Source organism: Homalodisca vitripennis, chromosome 6, assembly GCF_021130785.1.
Source record: "Homalodisca vitripennis isolate AUS2020 chromosome 6, UT_GWSS_2.1, whole genome shotgun sequence".
Taxonomy (NCBI): domain Eukaryota; kingdom Metazoa; phylum Arthropoda; class Insecta; order Hemiptera; family Cicadellidae; genus Homalodisca; species Homalodisca vitripennis.
This window is the reverse complement of record NC_060212.1, coordinates 107,773,779-107,791,108: the sequence shown is the minus strand read 5'-3', so window position 1 is coordinate 107,791,108 and position 17,330 is coordinate 107,773,779. Positions and strand designations below refer to the sequence as shown.

The window sequence follows — 17,330 nt, the reverse complement described above, 5'->3', positions numbered from 1 at the left end:
ATAATTAATTAATCATTGATTTATTTTTTAGAAAACTCAATCAAACAAGGGTGAAGCGGATGAAAATGATACTAAAAAATTGGAAGAACTTTATGAAACTTTACAACAGGAACAGCTTAGAAACAAATATCTTCAAGATGAGGCAAGTAGAAATAATACCTGTTTCTTTTTTATTAGATTAGTAGGTTAATGGATCTATGCGCAAAAAGTATTATTCACAAAGTTTAGCCAGATTACCTTGATTTTTATATCAAATTTACGGGGTTAGAGTTCATATTAGTCTATAAAATTTGACTAATAAATGAGTTTAATTTCACTAATGTGGATGTTTTGTAAATAGACTTTTTTTGTTTGTTGGACAATTTATTTTGTAGGCTAACAGGGACAAATTTTATTGAAATCAAAAATCCCTCCACTTACTGCCACATATTGAGAAATTTTTTATTAAAAAAGTCAATCTATTCCTTGTAGTCATTATTTTAAAACTCATATAAACTATACATTTCAGTGAAAATAACACTAAATCAGGGTGATTGCTCATTTTAATATTTTAACAATAATGCTTGTAAAATGCTTGATTTCCAAGGTCATATGTTACCGGTTTTTGTTGTTCCATATGTTGCAAACCAAAAACTTTATTTAAAACAAAAGCAATAAAATATTTTTAGTTAATTTTACTAAACGTTAGTTTAAATCGTCCCAAATCAATAAATAAAAAGCCATTTAACACTAAAAACTTGTGTTTCTGTCATTTTGAAGTTTCCGTACCATTTAAAATCATAAAAGATACAACTAAGTATTCAATAAAAATTAAAATTACAAAAATGCAGGTAAAATATGTCCCTCACATACACTAATAGTTAAATCCTCACAACTTGAAACAACAATAGGATGGTCATGCCAAGGGGAAATGTTTAGCACTGATGTCAATTAATTCTATCCATAATAAACATGTTAAAAGTTTTTATAATACTGGTGTAAGGATTTTGGATCAACTTTATATCAATCAATCATAGTAAGAAAAACAAATGTAGTATAATAAATATAATGACATCTTATCTCTGCAATGTGTGATATATACGTTTAAACAGTCAAGTCTTGTTTAGATCTATTTTACTGTTTTTATGTACAGAACTTAATGGGATGAAGAAACTAATTTCGTACGATGAATGATTGACAGGTGTCGGAACAGCATGAGAAGGAGGCCGGGCTGCTGAGGGAGCTGCAGCGACTGAGAGGTCATCTGGTATCAGTTGAGGAGAACTATACACAGGAGATGGTGAGAGCTGAGCAGCAAGTACAGGAGCTGAACCAGAGGCTGTCAGTGGCTGAGGAGAGAGCCAAGTCCTCGTCCACGGCTTATACTTCTGCAAGGTGTGTGAAAATCTCCTCTGTTTGGGATTCAATGGGTAGAAAAGTATTGGCACCATGGTAGGGTAGAGGATAGGCATTGATAGAAAACCAATCAGATGTTGTACAGGTTATTTTAAATACAATATGTTCAAGATCATTCTTTGTTTGATAATTATAAAATACTGGAGAACATCCTAGGATTTTGTGAGGGAATCTCAATTTTTATAATTTTGAAAAGGCGTTAACATTTTGGTTTGAAAGTGATTAGAACCACAAAAACTGAAAAATTCAACACAATGTTTGGATCAAAACTTACAATACAAACGCAGACCCCGGAAAGGGTTTTTTGAAAACTCAGGAGTACGAGAATTTTGGTAATTAGTTGAATTTGGAGATGAGCTTTAAAAGTAGACCATAGTGTTTAACATGTTCTGGGTTTAACTAAAGTTTTGACTTGAGGGTGTTTTGTGGCTTAACCATTGAAGACATACTCAAAAAGTGACAGGGCTTTTTTGTAGCAAATAAAATTCTTTTCGTCTCAAATGACGATTCTGCTTTCGGATTTGAGCTAAGTCCAAGTTTACCTGGTACCGAGCTTCAGAGAAAGGACTGCACTGGTCAGCCCTTCTGAATTTTTTAAGTAATTTAAATGAAGAAGAAATTGTCACCTTTTAGGTGTTTTCTATTGGTTACATGAAATAGCTAGAATTGTGCTAAATTTCAAGTTTCTAGCATTCCAGGAAGTGTGTTAGTCTCCGTGTAATAATTGCCACAGAGGGTTAGAACAAGTTGTTTTATTACTTGAAGAGTACTTCATCCACGATGGTAATCAGCAGAATAAGTTATCAGCGGTTTAATTTATGGGAGATTATCTAACCATACCAGAAAGTTCCTGGGGAGGTGGGGTCAATCTTACGGGGGGTTAAAAGAACACGTGGTTCATTTCTAGAGAGAGTTTTGTCTATGCTATGAGAATAAATACACTTTGTTGACTTATCAGCAGAATAAGAGGTGTAATTTACACACGAGTTTATGGGACCTTACCAGGAAATTCCTGGAGGAGGTGTTAATGTTACTAGGGTTTAACCCTTTGAGTAGTACGGGAAACTGCTTCAAAATAGTAATGACGTTCCAGAACGTCAAATGAAAAACAAGCCAAAAGGAGTAGTGACGTTCCAGAACGTCAATTTATTTGTTTGTTACGAAATTTATTTTTTTCTTTTGTTTTTGTTTTATTTGCATCCATTTAGAACCATATAGTTATTTAAAAACTAATTTAAAACCAAACCATAGTTGGTAGTGTAAATTTTTGAGGCAGAATAATCGGCAAATAAGACATAATTATCAACCATCTTATTTCTCGAGCGGACAGACCGCACACAGCCATCTATTAGAAACAACAGGAACTGGAAATTGCCGCTAGAGTGTGTTGTTGAGCATTGCTAGGTAAACATGTGAAGTGGTTTACCGTTTCGTTTACTTTCGTTTGCTGCTTGTATGCTTATATGCTCGAAAGTAGTTATATACCTAGTGTATTAGTACTGATTAAGATGGATTTGGATCCGGACATTATGCTTCGAAGTGAAGAGATCAGACATCTTATCTATGACGTGAGTGAGGGTGATCAAATTACTGAAAACAATGACAGTGTTCTTCATTCGGACGACGACATCTTTGACGAACAAAGTGACTGTGGAGAAGACACATTTTTCAATGCAGACGATGTCTTTGCGGATGAAAGTGATGTCGAAGACGACTCCTTTGTCAATGCAGGTACGTCTACTAGCGATATTAGACACCAAGGACACTCTTCACAGTCTATGATGACGACTAATGACAGTATAGATTTTTCTAATAATTCATCCCTGCCAGATAATGCGCCTGAACTATGTCACGATTGCTCTTGGAACCATGGGAATATTTTTAATCCCAAGAATGTTTCATTTGACAATTCTAAATCGGGTCTTACATTGGATGATGTGTCAAATTTTGAAGGAAAGGAGATTGAATTCTTTTTACAATCTTTTTGATGAAGATTTAGTTTCTCTCACATTGTACAAGAGACAAATAAGGTATGCTCGTGATGAAATGAAAAATGAAAACATCAAACAATTTTTCTAAAGTAAAACGCTGGAGTGACACTAATATAGACGAGATGTATTGTTTTTTGGGAGTTATGATGCTCATGCCTCATTGCAGAAAAAATACAATGAAACAGTACTGGAGCACGGATCCTTTATTGCAAACACCAATTTTCTCCACTCTGTTCAGTCAAGATAGGTTCCTAATAATTCTTAGAATGCTTCATTTGGACGATAAATTCCCTTTCAGAAGGTGGTGATAAGCTCTACAAAATAAGAACTGTTATTGAAACCATCAGAAGAAAGTTTTCTTCAAATTTCAATCCAGAAAAAAGTCTCGTGATTGATGAAAGTCTGATTCTTTGGAAAGGCAGACTCGAATTCAAGCAGTACATACCTAGCAAGCGCAAACGCTTTGGTATAAAAATTTTTGTTCTCTGTGACAGCAATTCAGGTATTGTTCTCGATTTTCTTGTATACACAGGAAAAGGCACAAACTACATGTCGAGTGAAGAAGAATTTGGGGTCTCAGCCAAAGTAGTAGAAACCCTAATCCACCCCTATTTAGATCGGAATCATGTACTCTATCTCGATAACTGGTATACAAGTCCGACCTTATTGAGATGGCTCTTAGATAACAAAACTGGAGCTTGTGGTACGGCAAGAGCAAACCGGAAGGACATGCCATGTCTGCCAAAAAAAATGAAAGAAGGAGAGTGCATAGTTCGAAGCAGAGAAGACATGATTGCTGTGCGATGGTGTGACCGCCGACAAGTAACCATGCTTTCTACAGTACAACCAACACACTATGGTTCCTGTAACCAAACGAGGGAAAACCAAAGAGAAGCCCCAAATCAGTCATCGAATACTGCAAGTACATGGGTGCCGTAGATAGAACGGACATGGTTATATCATTCAATGATACAACGAGGAAGACAACCAAGTGGTACAGGAAACTCTTTTTTCCACTTATTAGATCTAACACTACTAAATGCCTTCCGGATGCATGGTATATTCAATAACAAAAAGATTCCATTCTCTGAATTCAGGACATCTCTGATAAGACAGTTGTTTGAGGCGCACTACCAACCCAGACAGGGGAGCACTGTGCCACGTCCAGTAGCAGCGCCAAGTGGAGACAAACATCCGCTCCGCCTGACAGCGCGCCATTTTGCCCGCCCCCTCCCCTTCTCCTGAAGGTCAAGCAAGGAAAGCTCAAAAGCGGTGTTAATGTATGCTACAACACAACCACCCGTGAAAAGAAGAGGAAGGATACCACATTTCACTGCCCAGACTGCAATGTAGCATTGTGTATTTACCCTTGTTTTGAGGAATTTCACACCAAAAAAAATTTGTAAATCACCTGTAAATCACAAAAAAATGTAACCATTCCAACTTTTGTACATTTTTATTTGTAATCAATTAAAAAAAATACGTTTAATGTGTTTTTTTTTTTTTACTCCTGGGTTGTATTTTCATGTTTCAGCTGTTTACTCCTGTGGAACAGAACCTAGTGACGTTCCAAGACGTCATTACTCCTCAAAGGGTTAAAGGACAAGTGGTTATTTTCCAGAGGGTTTTGTGTTTGTTAATTGAATAAGTAAACCATGGAGACAGGTATTTTAGAAGGACTGGTTCATCAAAAGGCTGTCACAATCAAAAGGCACATTGTCAAAAGAACATTTTATTTCATTAGGTATAATGACCGTGTATGGTATGTATATTTATGAAACAATATTATCGGTAAAGCTCAGATTTTCCAATTTGCCACAGCTTGGTACACTTCACCAATACAATACCAGGCATCAAAATGACCTTGCCATTCCCACACATCATTTAGAATTTTTCCGCAAAAAACCTCAATATATGGGCACAATATTTTATAATAAATTACCTCAATATTTAAAGTCAGAAAATGTTTTATCAACTTTCAAATCAAAATTAAAATATTTTCTCATTGACAAGGCTCTTTATAGTTTTAACGAATTTTAAATACAGAACATGTCAAATTATATAGTTAATAATAATACTTTAGATGTATAAATGTATAAGTGCTATTGATGACACCATTCAGTGTACAATGTTGTGCCAATGAATAAAGAAATTTTGATTTGATTTGATTTGTCTATAAGGTGCTCTGAAACATCTGTTGTATCACAACAATTACAATAAGGATTGCTTTTTAGCATTGAACTTCGAATCTACATATTTAAAAATGCATGTTTGTCTGTATGTCCTTTATAGAATCGTAAACTATTTGACCGATCATTATGAAAATTTGTATGTATATGTATTTTTTCACAGAGAAGATTTATATGCTATGCCCATTGATGTACCTCACCACCAGACAGCGCTCCAAAAGATAGAAGTTTTTAAGTGCCTGCATATTATGAACTGCAAATACGAGACAGTTACGTGTATTAAATAGTCAAAAGTTATTTGAAGGCGCTAAGTTATGATGTATATTTGTCTTTAAAATAAATTTCTGGTTGAACTTAAAGTTTGAGTGTTAGACCACTTTATAATAAAGTACATGTGTGTGTACAATGGCTATAAACATACACTACATTGGCTTTGGAAACATAATTCACTTGAACCAAAAAGTGCTCATACACAGGCAAATCTTACGAAAAGCGTGCGAAGCCGTGGGAAACAGCTAGTAATACATATAAAAGATAAACTTGTGCGTAAATAACGAAGGATAATTGTTGCAGTATCCGAGCCAATCAACAGGTGGAGTCGCTGGGTAGTCAGGTGCGGTTGTTGTCCGAGCAGAAGGAGAAGCTGTCAACTCAGCTGGCAGTGGCCGAGGACAAGTTACACAAGCAGGCAGCCGCACTGACCAACCTGCAGATTGTTCTGGAGCAGTTCCAGAGAGGTAACTGACGTTCATCTTGTATGTTTATTGTATACGTATAAAATATACACATACTAATTGGCAGTAAGTATATAAAATGAAACAAAATAGAACGAAATGTATTTAATGAAATCATTTTCTTAACTAGCAATATACGTAAAGCCTTAGATTAAATGTAATTTTTTTTACATGGTTATAATAAAGTGTTGAATAAAGGTTTTGTCTTGAATTCATCTTTTAGATGCGACTCATAATTCTTTACTTGATTAAAACCTGCTATTATATTAATGGGAGGGGAGTCGTGCATAAACATTTCCAAACATTTCCATTTTCTTAATCGTATGTTGTAGTAATACCAAGGCTTTTGCAGCACTTTTTATCATTTGGTAAGTCAATTATGTTTTCTTTGTATCGAAGCAGTGTGTGAATTTGTTACAAATATTGAGGAGTCACCCGACATGGTGATTCAATCCCGACTAAAGTCACCTCGAATTTTCTATTTGGCCACCCTAACAAGAGTGGCTGTCTGTGTAGGAACTCTAGGGTTTCTTTAGTCTTTTCTAGTTAGAGTATTTTGTTAACTTACACACTCAGTCAGTTTGGCGCTAAACCTATACTATTGATTGGCTGGGCAGCTGGAGCAAAATCCTAAACCTGTATTGAGAATACAGATGACATCAGTATATAACATATGGCTTAATGTAATGTTTTTTCATTTGCCACTAAGGTTAAACACCAATATCATTACTATACTGTCACATTTACCCTTAAAAGATGTTTTATTACCTTTTTTGTGGAAAATGGGAATTCTTCAGTGAAGACTTATTGAATATCCAATACATATCCATTGCTTAATTGGATTTCAAGGATATGGAGTTGGGTATAGATCTTTATTTGTATACATACATAAAAAAGACATTATTTAATTACAGTAATTAATTATGTGCTTAGACCACGGATTTTGATTTTATCAGTAATTAATATTGTATAGAATAGTAGTTTATTTTTTAACTCTCTCATACACATCTATCACCAGCTTTAACATAGGACAGTTCAAATACATAGTGATATTGTGTTCCAGGAAATTGTAGTTCAGAACAGTCAATAAATTTATTGTTCACATTATTGTCAAAATTGTTGTCTTCTGTTATTAGTGGTAATTAAAATCATTTTGTCATAATTTAAGCCAATATGTATAACTAAATTAAACTCTTTTACATTTTTGACACTTGATGTTAAGATGTATTTAATATTTCTGTGAAGGAATCAGAACACAAATATTCAAGTACGTGACATCTGATTTATACATCCTAATAATATTATAAATGTGAAGTGCCTTTGTTTGTTTGTTTTACTTTCACTTGTAAACTATTCGACTGATAGTACTGAAATTTTACATGGACATTCTAAGAGTCCCTAGTATGAATACAGTATCTATTCTTATTTCTAACACTGCTGTTGAACACAGACCAAGAAAATATGCAGATAAGAAAATTAATAGTTTTAGTAAAAATATACTTTGAATTATACATATTTAGCAAATATTAAGTATTAGATATAAAAGACAAGGTTACTCTCTAGCTTTTACTATAAATTTAAAGACTGTTATAAAACCCATCTTAGCTGTCTTTTAACAGTAGCTTCTTACACCTATGCATGTACGTATATATTTTCTTAATCAGGAAGCAAGGCAAAATCAACTATGGAACAAAACATACTAAGACCGGATTAAATTACAATGGTCATTACTTATGGCATATTTACTTTTTGCCAAACTCTTCTTGATCTTAACAACAAGGCAAACTCAAAATTGGCATTGGAAGTATAATTCACTCGAACTTGAAGTGCTCATACACGTGTGAAATCAAAATATTGCATGTGAAGCCGCGGGTAACTGCTAGTTAATTATATATGTAAAGTAAAATATTGAAATGTTGACAGATAAAGAACGGGATGTGGCCATGGAGAACGAGCGGATTAGACAGACACTGCAACAAGCCAACAACAGGAACACTGAACTGTCAAATGAGATAAAAGCACTGCAGGTGACTATAATTTTTATTGTAACTTGTCAGTTATTTGATTTAGAACTAAGCTGCTAAGTGATATGAACATGATCAGGAATTGGCCTCAGAATGAACATATAGCCAGATACTGCAACAAGCCAACAACAGGAACATTGAAATGAGATAAAAGCATTGCAGGTGACTATAGTTTTTATTGTAACTTGTCAGTTATTTGATTTAGAACTAAGCTGCTAAGTGATATGAACATGATCAGGAATTGGCCTCAGAATGAACATATAGCCAGATACTGCAACAAGCCAACAACAGGAACATTGAAATAAGATAAAAACATTGCAGGTGACTATAGTTTTTATTGTAACTTGTCAGTTATTTGATTTAGAACTAAGCTGCTAAGTGATATGAACATGATCGGGAATTGGCCTCAGAATGAACATATAGCTGGATACTGCAACAAGCCAACAACAGGAACATTGAAATGAGATAAAAGCATTGCAGGTGACTATAGTTTTTATTGTAACTTGTCAGTTATTTGATTTAGAACTAAGCTGCTAAGTGATATGAACATGATCGGGAATTGGCCTCAGAATGAACATATAGCTAGATACTGCAACAAACTAACAACAAGAACACTGAATTGTTCAATGAAATCAAAGCCTTGCAGTTGACCTTGTTTCTTTAAGTATATTTTGGTTTAGAACTTAGCATCCAAGCAACGTTATCATGTATTAGTTTTCTAGTTTGTACCAGCTGATGTTTCTTGTTGTTGATCACTGATCAAATCATCACAAGCTTTTTTATAAAAATTGTCAATGGGCACAAAAAAAAATGTTTTACACAATCATCCTGTGATATTTTACACTAAATAGTAGTTTTTTAATATTTAATAACAAATTTTATGTTCTTTATTACAAATTATTATAATTGTCATAAAAAGTAAGGTTTACCAAGCAAATCCAGATTCTTCATTGAGTTGAAGCGACAATGTGATCGGGAATCATTCAGGCCAATAAAAATGTTTTTTGTTCATAGCTACAGTTGAAGCTCAAGAGTGCGTCCTCCATACTCACCGAATAACTGAACCACAAATACAGAGCCATCACTGAGTTAAAGCAACAATGTGATTGGTCTTTATTCAGACCAATAAAACTGTTTTTTCCCCATGGCTACAATTGAAAGAAACCAAAGAAGGGCTGAGTACGTCCTCCAGACTCACCGAGCAACTGGACCACAAATCCAGAGCCATCACTGAGTTAAAGCAATAATGTGATTGGGCTGCATTCAAACCAATAAAACTGTTTTTTGTCCATAGGTACAAATGAAAGAAGACAAAGAAGGGCTGAGTGCAGCCTCCAGACTCACTGAGCAACTGGACCACAAATCCAGAGCCATCACTGAGTTAAAGCAACAATGTGATTGGTCTTTATTCAGACCAATAAAACTGTTTTTCCCCATGGCTACAATTGAAAGAAACCAAAGAAGGGCTGAGTACGTCCTCCAGACTCACCGAGCAACTGGACCACAAATCCAGAGCCATCACTGAGTTAAAGCAATAATGTGATTGGGCTGCATTCAAACCAATAAAACTGTTTTTTGTCCATAGGTACAAATGAAAGAAGACAAAGAAGGGCTGAGTGCAGCCTCCAGACTCACTGAGCAACTGGACCACAAATCCAGAGCCATCACTGAGTTAAAGCAATAATGTGATTGGGCTGCATTCAAACCAATAAAACTGTTTTTGTCCATAGCTACAACTGAAAGAAGCCAAGGAAGGTCTGAGTGCAGCCTCCAGACTCACTGAGCAACTGGACCACAAATCCAGAGCCATCACTGAGTTAAAGCAATAATGTGATTGGGCTGCATTCAAACCAATAAAACTGTTTTTTGTCCATAGCTACAACTGAAAGAAGCCAAAGAAGGGCTGAGTGCAGCCTCCAGACTCACTGAGCAACTGGACCACAAATCCAGAGCCATCACTGAGTTAAAGCAATAATGTGATTGGGCTGCATTCAAACCAATAAAACTGTTTTTTGTCCATAGCTACAACTGAAAGAAGCCAAAGAAGGGCTGAGTGCAGCCTCCAGACTCACTGAGCAACTGGACCACAAATCCAGAGCCATCACTGAGTTAAAGCAACAAGGTAACTTAATCTTATTCAAAAATAATTTTCTTAAAAGTGTGATGTTAATTATTTTTTTAAAGCATTTGCTGATTTGTACTAAAAACAATTGTTTAACAATCAAAAACTTTTGAAAGTTGACATGGATGATTCAGGTAATTCAGTAATCCTAAATTCAACTAAATTTTTATGATCTGTGTAGTTTTTGCAATATACAAGATTAAACATACATATTCAGACACACTTTTTTCAAGGATCAATTGTTTTGGACAAAGCAAAAGCTTCACAAAAATAATTTGGGTTGTAAATTTCACAACTGAGGAAATTATAGGTGACTTAAACAACAACCAGAAAATTGATTTATTTTTATAAAATCCGGCTCTTTAAGATAAGAAAACAATGTTATTGGATTAAACTTGTGTATTAAGTTATAAAAACTATTTAGTTTACAATGTTATAAGTTTAAATGTAAAAATGAATTATGAGGTCCAAATTTTGCATTAATATTCTTTTACTATTGTTCAATATTCAAAAAGTTAAATTAATCAGTTTTTCATAGTTGTTCGCATTTTAATTTCTATATTTTCTTTGTCTCATCGAGACCTTTGAAATATGTGCAAACCGCCTTTTTAATGCTTACTTTATTGAGTACTGTGGCTATTTCCCAAAGGCATTAACACAAAGTGGGAGGCTGTATTCTTTAAATTTACAATCATTAGGGGAAAAGCTAAGTGCATCAACCATTGAACAAATTTGTATAATTCTTTTTGTTTTTATCATAAAATTTATTTTAAATTTGTGTGATATTTTAGTGCATCACTGTAAGCTTGTTTGTGCTGAGGCTCAATTGATGTGTGATAAATCAATTTGACTCAAGTTACTGCATGATATTGTGATTGTTAACTTACTTTTTGTCTTGAACAGAACTTTTTGTGCGATTTATACGTTAGTTTTCTATTGGAGCATTGTCTGTGATGTTTTGAATGAACACGCACAGCACACAGCTGATAAGGCACGGTTCGTTGTGGAACAATGCAATACAAGAGGAGCCTTTGTTTTCACTTCCAGTTTTATTTCACTTGTAGTGTATGGTGATCATTATTCCAAGACTTTATGAGGCCAATCTAATTGCACTGATTGCCTTCAATGCTGGTTATATAGTCGAATATCAGCTGGTAATTCTGAGATATAGGAACCTCAGATTGCTTGCTGGTATGAGGCTGTAGCCAGCTGCTCTGCTCTGCTCTCCTGATCTTGCTGTGCTCTACCCAGCATGTATAGGTATTTTGTATACTTTATTTTTATATATTTTATTTTATTTACATTTTACTTATCTTTGTGATTTCGTCCTACACATAACATTTTTTATGCATTATAAGTTAAAATCATATTTGCATTATTGAACCTTCAGTAAATTAATTTTGACAGATAATGATTTTACAGTCTTTTTTTTCTTTTATTTTCTCTTTTTTATTATTACTCTTTGTACATAATTTTACTTTACACATTTATATAAATATACATTATTAATTTGTTTTTAATCTATTATGTTATTTTGGCATTAATTGCATAATTTATTATAGTTTTGTATTTCCTTACATTTTAGTAATTTTTAGTTTCAAGGATACTCCTTGTAATGGTTTCTCAATTGAGCTAGAGTATGTAATGCAGTCTGCAATGTTTACTACGTTTGTTGTAATTAGAGAATAGTTATTTTTTAAATTTAATATTAATTCTAGATCTGGTGCATTGTTAAAAATTCAACCAATTTTTTATATACAGTATAGTTAAGGCTTTTACAAAACATTTTAAGTCATAAAAAATATATAGATTTTTCCAATTATATTATTTTCTATAATTATTATTTTTCAATTTTAATGAATATATAATTTTTTTAAATTAAAAATATATAAGATTTTGAAAATTGTATGGGAAAAATAATGTTTCTGCTTTTTGAGGTACCGTGGAAATGTAGAAAAGTGATTTTAGTTTTTTAATTAGAATAAATTTATTCTTATTCAACATAAAATTATTATTTTTATAGCCAAGAAAACATGTTACTAAAAATAACTAATATTTTGAAAATATAAATTTAAAGAATAAAATAATATAAATTATTTTATTATAATACATAATATGTATTATAAATATATTATATTTTATTATAACCAGATTGCTTTACTAAACATTTTTAATACTAAAACTGCATGACTTCTGTTTATTCTCTATTTTTTATATTTTACTATAATGGTTTATTAAATGCAAACAGAAAATAAGTATTCGTGCAAATAGTGTAAAACAACTTTAAACATTAAAACAGTGCACTGATCGTGTACCATTTTGAAAAAGATTAAAATTAAATGTTTTTAGAAGTAAATCTATGCAACAAAAACATAGATTAATCTTATAACTTACTATTTTGATCTTGGTAACCTAAAGAAAAATAATTTTTCATTTCAGTAGTTATAATAGCATTTCACTTGTATGTTTAATCTAGTCAGACCAAAAACAGAGAGAATTTACTGTGGTGCTTAAGTTCGAATTACATACGATGTATGCAAGTATATTTTTTACTGCTATGAATTGAATGTAACTGAGTGGATAAAACCTATATAATATTCTTCACTGGAATCTCTTTCTTCAATTTATACCAAAAACGTTTTATCTCTATTCAAAAAAGCTGATAAATAGCAAATAATATCTGCTTCCACGTGTAACCATATCACATACGAGCTACATAGCTGCTTAAATTCTAGGGTAGCATACCAGATCTAGGGTTAAGAAAATGCATTTGCTTGGCATGGTTATTATCTGTTGCATACTGTTTAATTATGTTTTTGTTTAATAAACTATACAAGATTGCTTCAAATATAATATGGAAATTCTTTTGTTTGACTCATGTTGTATGAGGGAAACATGATTTTCTGGGCATGACTCTAGTGATACAACAAAAAACATTTCAAGATCTGCAATCTGATCTCATCTTCGTGTGAATAACTAACCTCACTTATAACTACAGTCTAGGTTAAAAGAAACAAATCATACCAAAATGTTGTGGCATGCATAAGTCACAAATCACAACCATGTGTTAACTTCTTGCAAACTAGTTTTAAAACATGCACTTAATGAAACAAAACATTAATTATCAAAACTTAACTAAATAATACAGGTCACAACAGTTCTGCACTCTCTGACCAACAATAGAGAACTGACCAGAGGCCAATAGTAAATTATGATTGTCATGACAGAAACAAGATGGTAGCAAAAATGAGGAAACAGGAGTGGCCTTTTTATTATTGGTTCATTCTAGATGAACTTCTCAAAACAATATTGTACTCTGTATTTGTTTATTACAAATCTCTAATCTGTTTGAAACGTTAGATTTCCTTGTTTGTTAATTTTTCAGAATTCAGCCTAATTTCAACTGATTGGTTGGTCTACTAATTTAATGCACAAAGCCTGAGAAATGAGGTTCATATGATGGCCTAACAATGATATGCAATTTTTTACTTTTCTGTAGCCCCTTTTTCTTGCTTTTTTTGTGTTCTTTTATCATTCCATTCAATGGTTTTTTTTTGTTAGATATATGAATTCCCTATTGCAACTACATTTTATATTGTAAATATAGTTTTGGGGAAAAATCCCACTACATAATGGATTGACATAAACGCAAATTTATCTCTGTTCTAATTTACTGAAACAGGAATGATTTTTCTTCTGTGTTTGCACTTATTTATTACTGAATGAAGATATCCTTTGCGTCTAATCTCCTACTCAACTTTGAGTAAGCTATTTTGTAATAGCCAATGTAAAGTGCAGTAAAAAATTACGACCATTGTCCTTGGTTAAGGTTAAGATGACGAGTCATCAGAGATAGATCCAGAAAAGAATTTTTAGGGGCACATCTGACAATTTGATGAGTAGTATGAAATATCCCCTCCTCCAGATCAGCATTACATATTATTTCAAAAATAGCATGAAAATGTTAGTTGTTATTGAGTTCCTTAATTAATTTAGCAGAATTTTCTCCCCACTGTCGATTTTTATTTGTTTGGTTAACAAAGCATTAAGGGAGAAAAATATTTTACGGCAATCCCTCTTTAGAGTAGGTTGTCCACAAATAATTTTTTATGGATTGCAGATCTTCCCTTTATTATTATACGCTAGGAAGCTATTGATCCGATAGAAATTGTGTGTTTTTATTGAAGAAAATGTGTATAAAAATAAAACAGGGCAGTTTATAGCTTTATCCGTTACTAATTATGAAATATTTTGTGTAAACTGTACCAGTTTATATTAGAAGCACTGTTGTATAATATATGGTAAATGTTTTGCCAATATATCTTTCATGCAAGGCATCTTGAACTCAATTTTTACAACAGTAATTTTAAGCAAAATAAAATCTTGTGCTTAACCCACACACATTGAGTCAACTAGTGGTAGTTAATTTGATACAAATCTCATCCATGACTTTGAATAAATATTCATTTTTACACTTGTGTTTTTATGTTCTGTGTTAGTAAACAATTTTTAAGCTAAATTATGTATGATTATTACAAAATCCAAATATTAGATTGAATATTTAAATGTATAGTTCTGTATTAAAACCATCAGTCCACTAATTAACAAATGCATTTATGCAGTGTTTAGAATCATTTTGTTTAATTTTTCTTTGAAATATAGTTCATAATTAAATTCATAAAGAAATAAAAAATACTCATTTTGACTGTTTCAGAAGAAGTAGGTCGAATTCGTGACAACTGAAATATTAAATAAGGCTTATTTTAGAAATACCGATTTCAAACTACATTTGTACAAATATAATTTTTCTCTAAGTCCATAATTAACATAGTTGTGAATTTTTTTAAATTTGAATGGCTTCCATATTTGAATGAAATGCCTTACTAAGTTGGCCAATAAAATTAGCCAAAACACTTATAATGTTTAATTTTGTACCAAGTTTGAACTTGATTCAGCATTTCTTTTACCATTCTTGGTGGCTGAAAAATTCTTATGGAATTTACATTTTAAAATATCTCATTACCGTTCAAGAAACAAAGATATTATATATATAAAAGAGTTTAAGAAATAACGAATGCATTTAAAAACACTTTTTTTCTTTCCCTGTGTAACGAAGTTGTGAGTTAAAGAAAACATAATAGCTTCCATATGGGAACAAAATTGTGTACCAAGGTGGCCAATGAACTTAGCTATATATTTATAATACAGATTATTTTACCAAGTGTCAATTTGTTTCATCATTTATCATTGCCACAAGCTTCGTTATATAACACATAAGTTATGTAAACATTGTCTATAAGTTCCATAGTTAAGTTTCATGGCCACCTGTGGGGTTGTTTGTAAAGGTTCTTAATACTTCAGATGTCACAGGTTTTCTGAATAGAATATAGGTAGTCGCCAAGAAATTGTTTTACAAATCACACATTTAAACTAATAAAATGTTGAATGTATGGGGTTTTTTTAAAGTAAGTACCGTTTATATATATATATATATATATATATTATATATATATATATATATATATATATAAAACAATTATGTAACAATAATGTAACAATTTTATTTTTACATAAAAGCCCACACTTTATCTATATCACACATAATTACCACCAATATTAGGACATTTGTCATATCAAATCAGAAGCTTTTGTGTACCGTTGTAGAAGTTTGCCACCAGATTCAACAGCGACTGCAACACGGTTGTTTTAACGCTGATGTCATCGTGGTACTGACCATCATGATGATTCTTCATTTGCATAAACACATGTTAGTTGCTGAGTAATATATAACGGTTGTATGGATTATATTAACTTGTTTCCAGCCAAATGTTGTGTCGAGATCATTAGTTAATTGTATGGCATTATCGAAAACAATAACTTTTTTCACTAGTTCAATAACAATGTCATAAAGAATACTTCTTGCAACTTGAGTTAACTCCTCTGATAAAGAAAAATTTGTCAAACATCTGTTTCACCTTTTCATTCACTCAGCACCAAAACTGTCACTGATAACTTAGGGTTTCCCACTCATTGATGTGAACATTTCTTTAGCCATCTTTGAATGCTCTCACCCATTTGTGAACCATTTCATTACTCTATAATATTTATTCCATATACATCTTTTGCATCTTTAGCACTAAAAAACCAACAGATATAGTTAGACACCGCAGAAGTGCGGAACATCAACTGTAGCACTACGGTCACAGAAATTCAAAACAGTACTTACTTTAAAAAATGTCTCTTAGTTATTTGTGTAAAGATTTGGTACTTATAAGATAAAGAACATGTTATAAAAGTTAGAAAGAATAACAATTTTTGTTAATACAATTTTTTTAGGATATCATTGAAATAACAGAACAATGTCATTTAACCCCTTAATGGTTTTATTTTTAAAACCAAAATTAAAATGTGTTTGCTGTACTTTTTGCAGAGATGAGTTTAAAAGTTTAGATTTTTACTTTATTATGCAAAAAGGTTAGTTTTAGTGTCTTTTCGTATTTTTATATATTTTTTTAAATATCTATCATTTTCACTATCCAAATCCGTGTCATCAGCATGCAAACGAATCCAATTATCTATTTGCGCACCAGATATTTCTGTAATACAATGAATACTAGAAATAGGAAGTGCTGACATCTAGTAGGAAACGCACTAACTATTTGCATGACGCGCAGTTGCCAGAGAAATATTTATTGCACAATATTATAGCTGACAACAGAATAAACAAGAACAATATAATGATACGTAATATTACGTTGGTAGCACACTTTTACGCAATTGCTATAAACGTAATATTACGTAAAAAACCGTGAAGGGGTTAGTGACTGAATGACACATTATTATTTAAATCTCCTATTAAAATTGTTATCACAATC

General features: G+C 32.4%; 1 protein-coding gene across 4 annotated transcripts in view; it reads left to right on the top strand.

Moving 5' to 3' along the window:
- Positions 1–17,330, top strand: part of LOC124364702 (thyroid receptor-interacting protein 11-like) — a 138,216-nt gene that overhangs the window by 106,306 nt on the left and 14,580 nt on the right. For 2 of the 4 annotated variants that reach the window (XM_046820388.1, XM_046820390.1), the window contains 5 exons: positions 32–142; positions 1,181–1,374; positions 6,149–6,312; positions 8,233–8,336; positions 10,064–10,193. In XM_046820388.1, coding sequence (XP_046676344.1) covers positions 32–142; positions 1,181–1,374; positions 6,149–6,312; positions 8,233–8,336; positions 10,064–10,162 — 672 coding nt within the window. In that variant the 3' untranslated portion in view covers positions 10,163–10,193. The other 2 variants (XM_046820391.1, XM_046820389.1) reach the window with 2 other exon arrangements.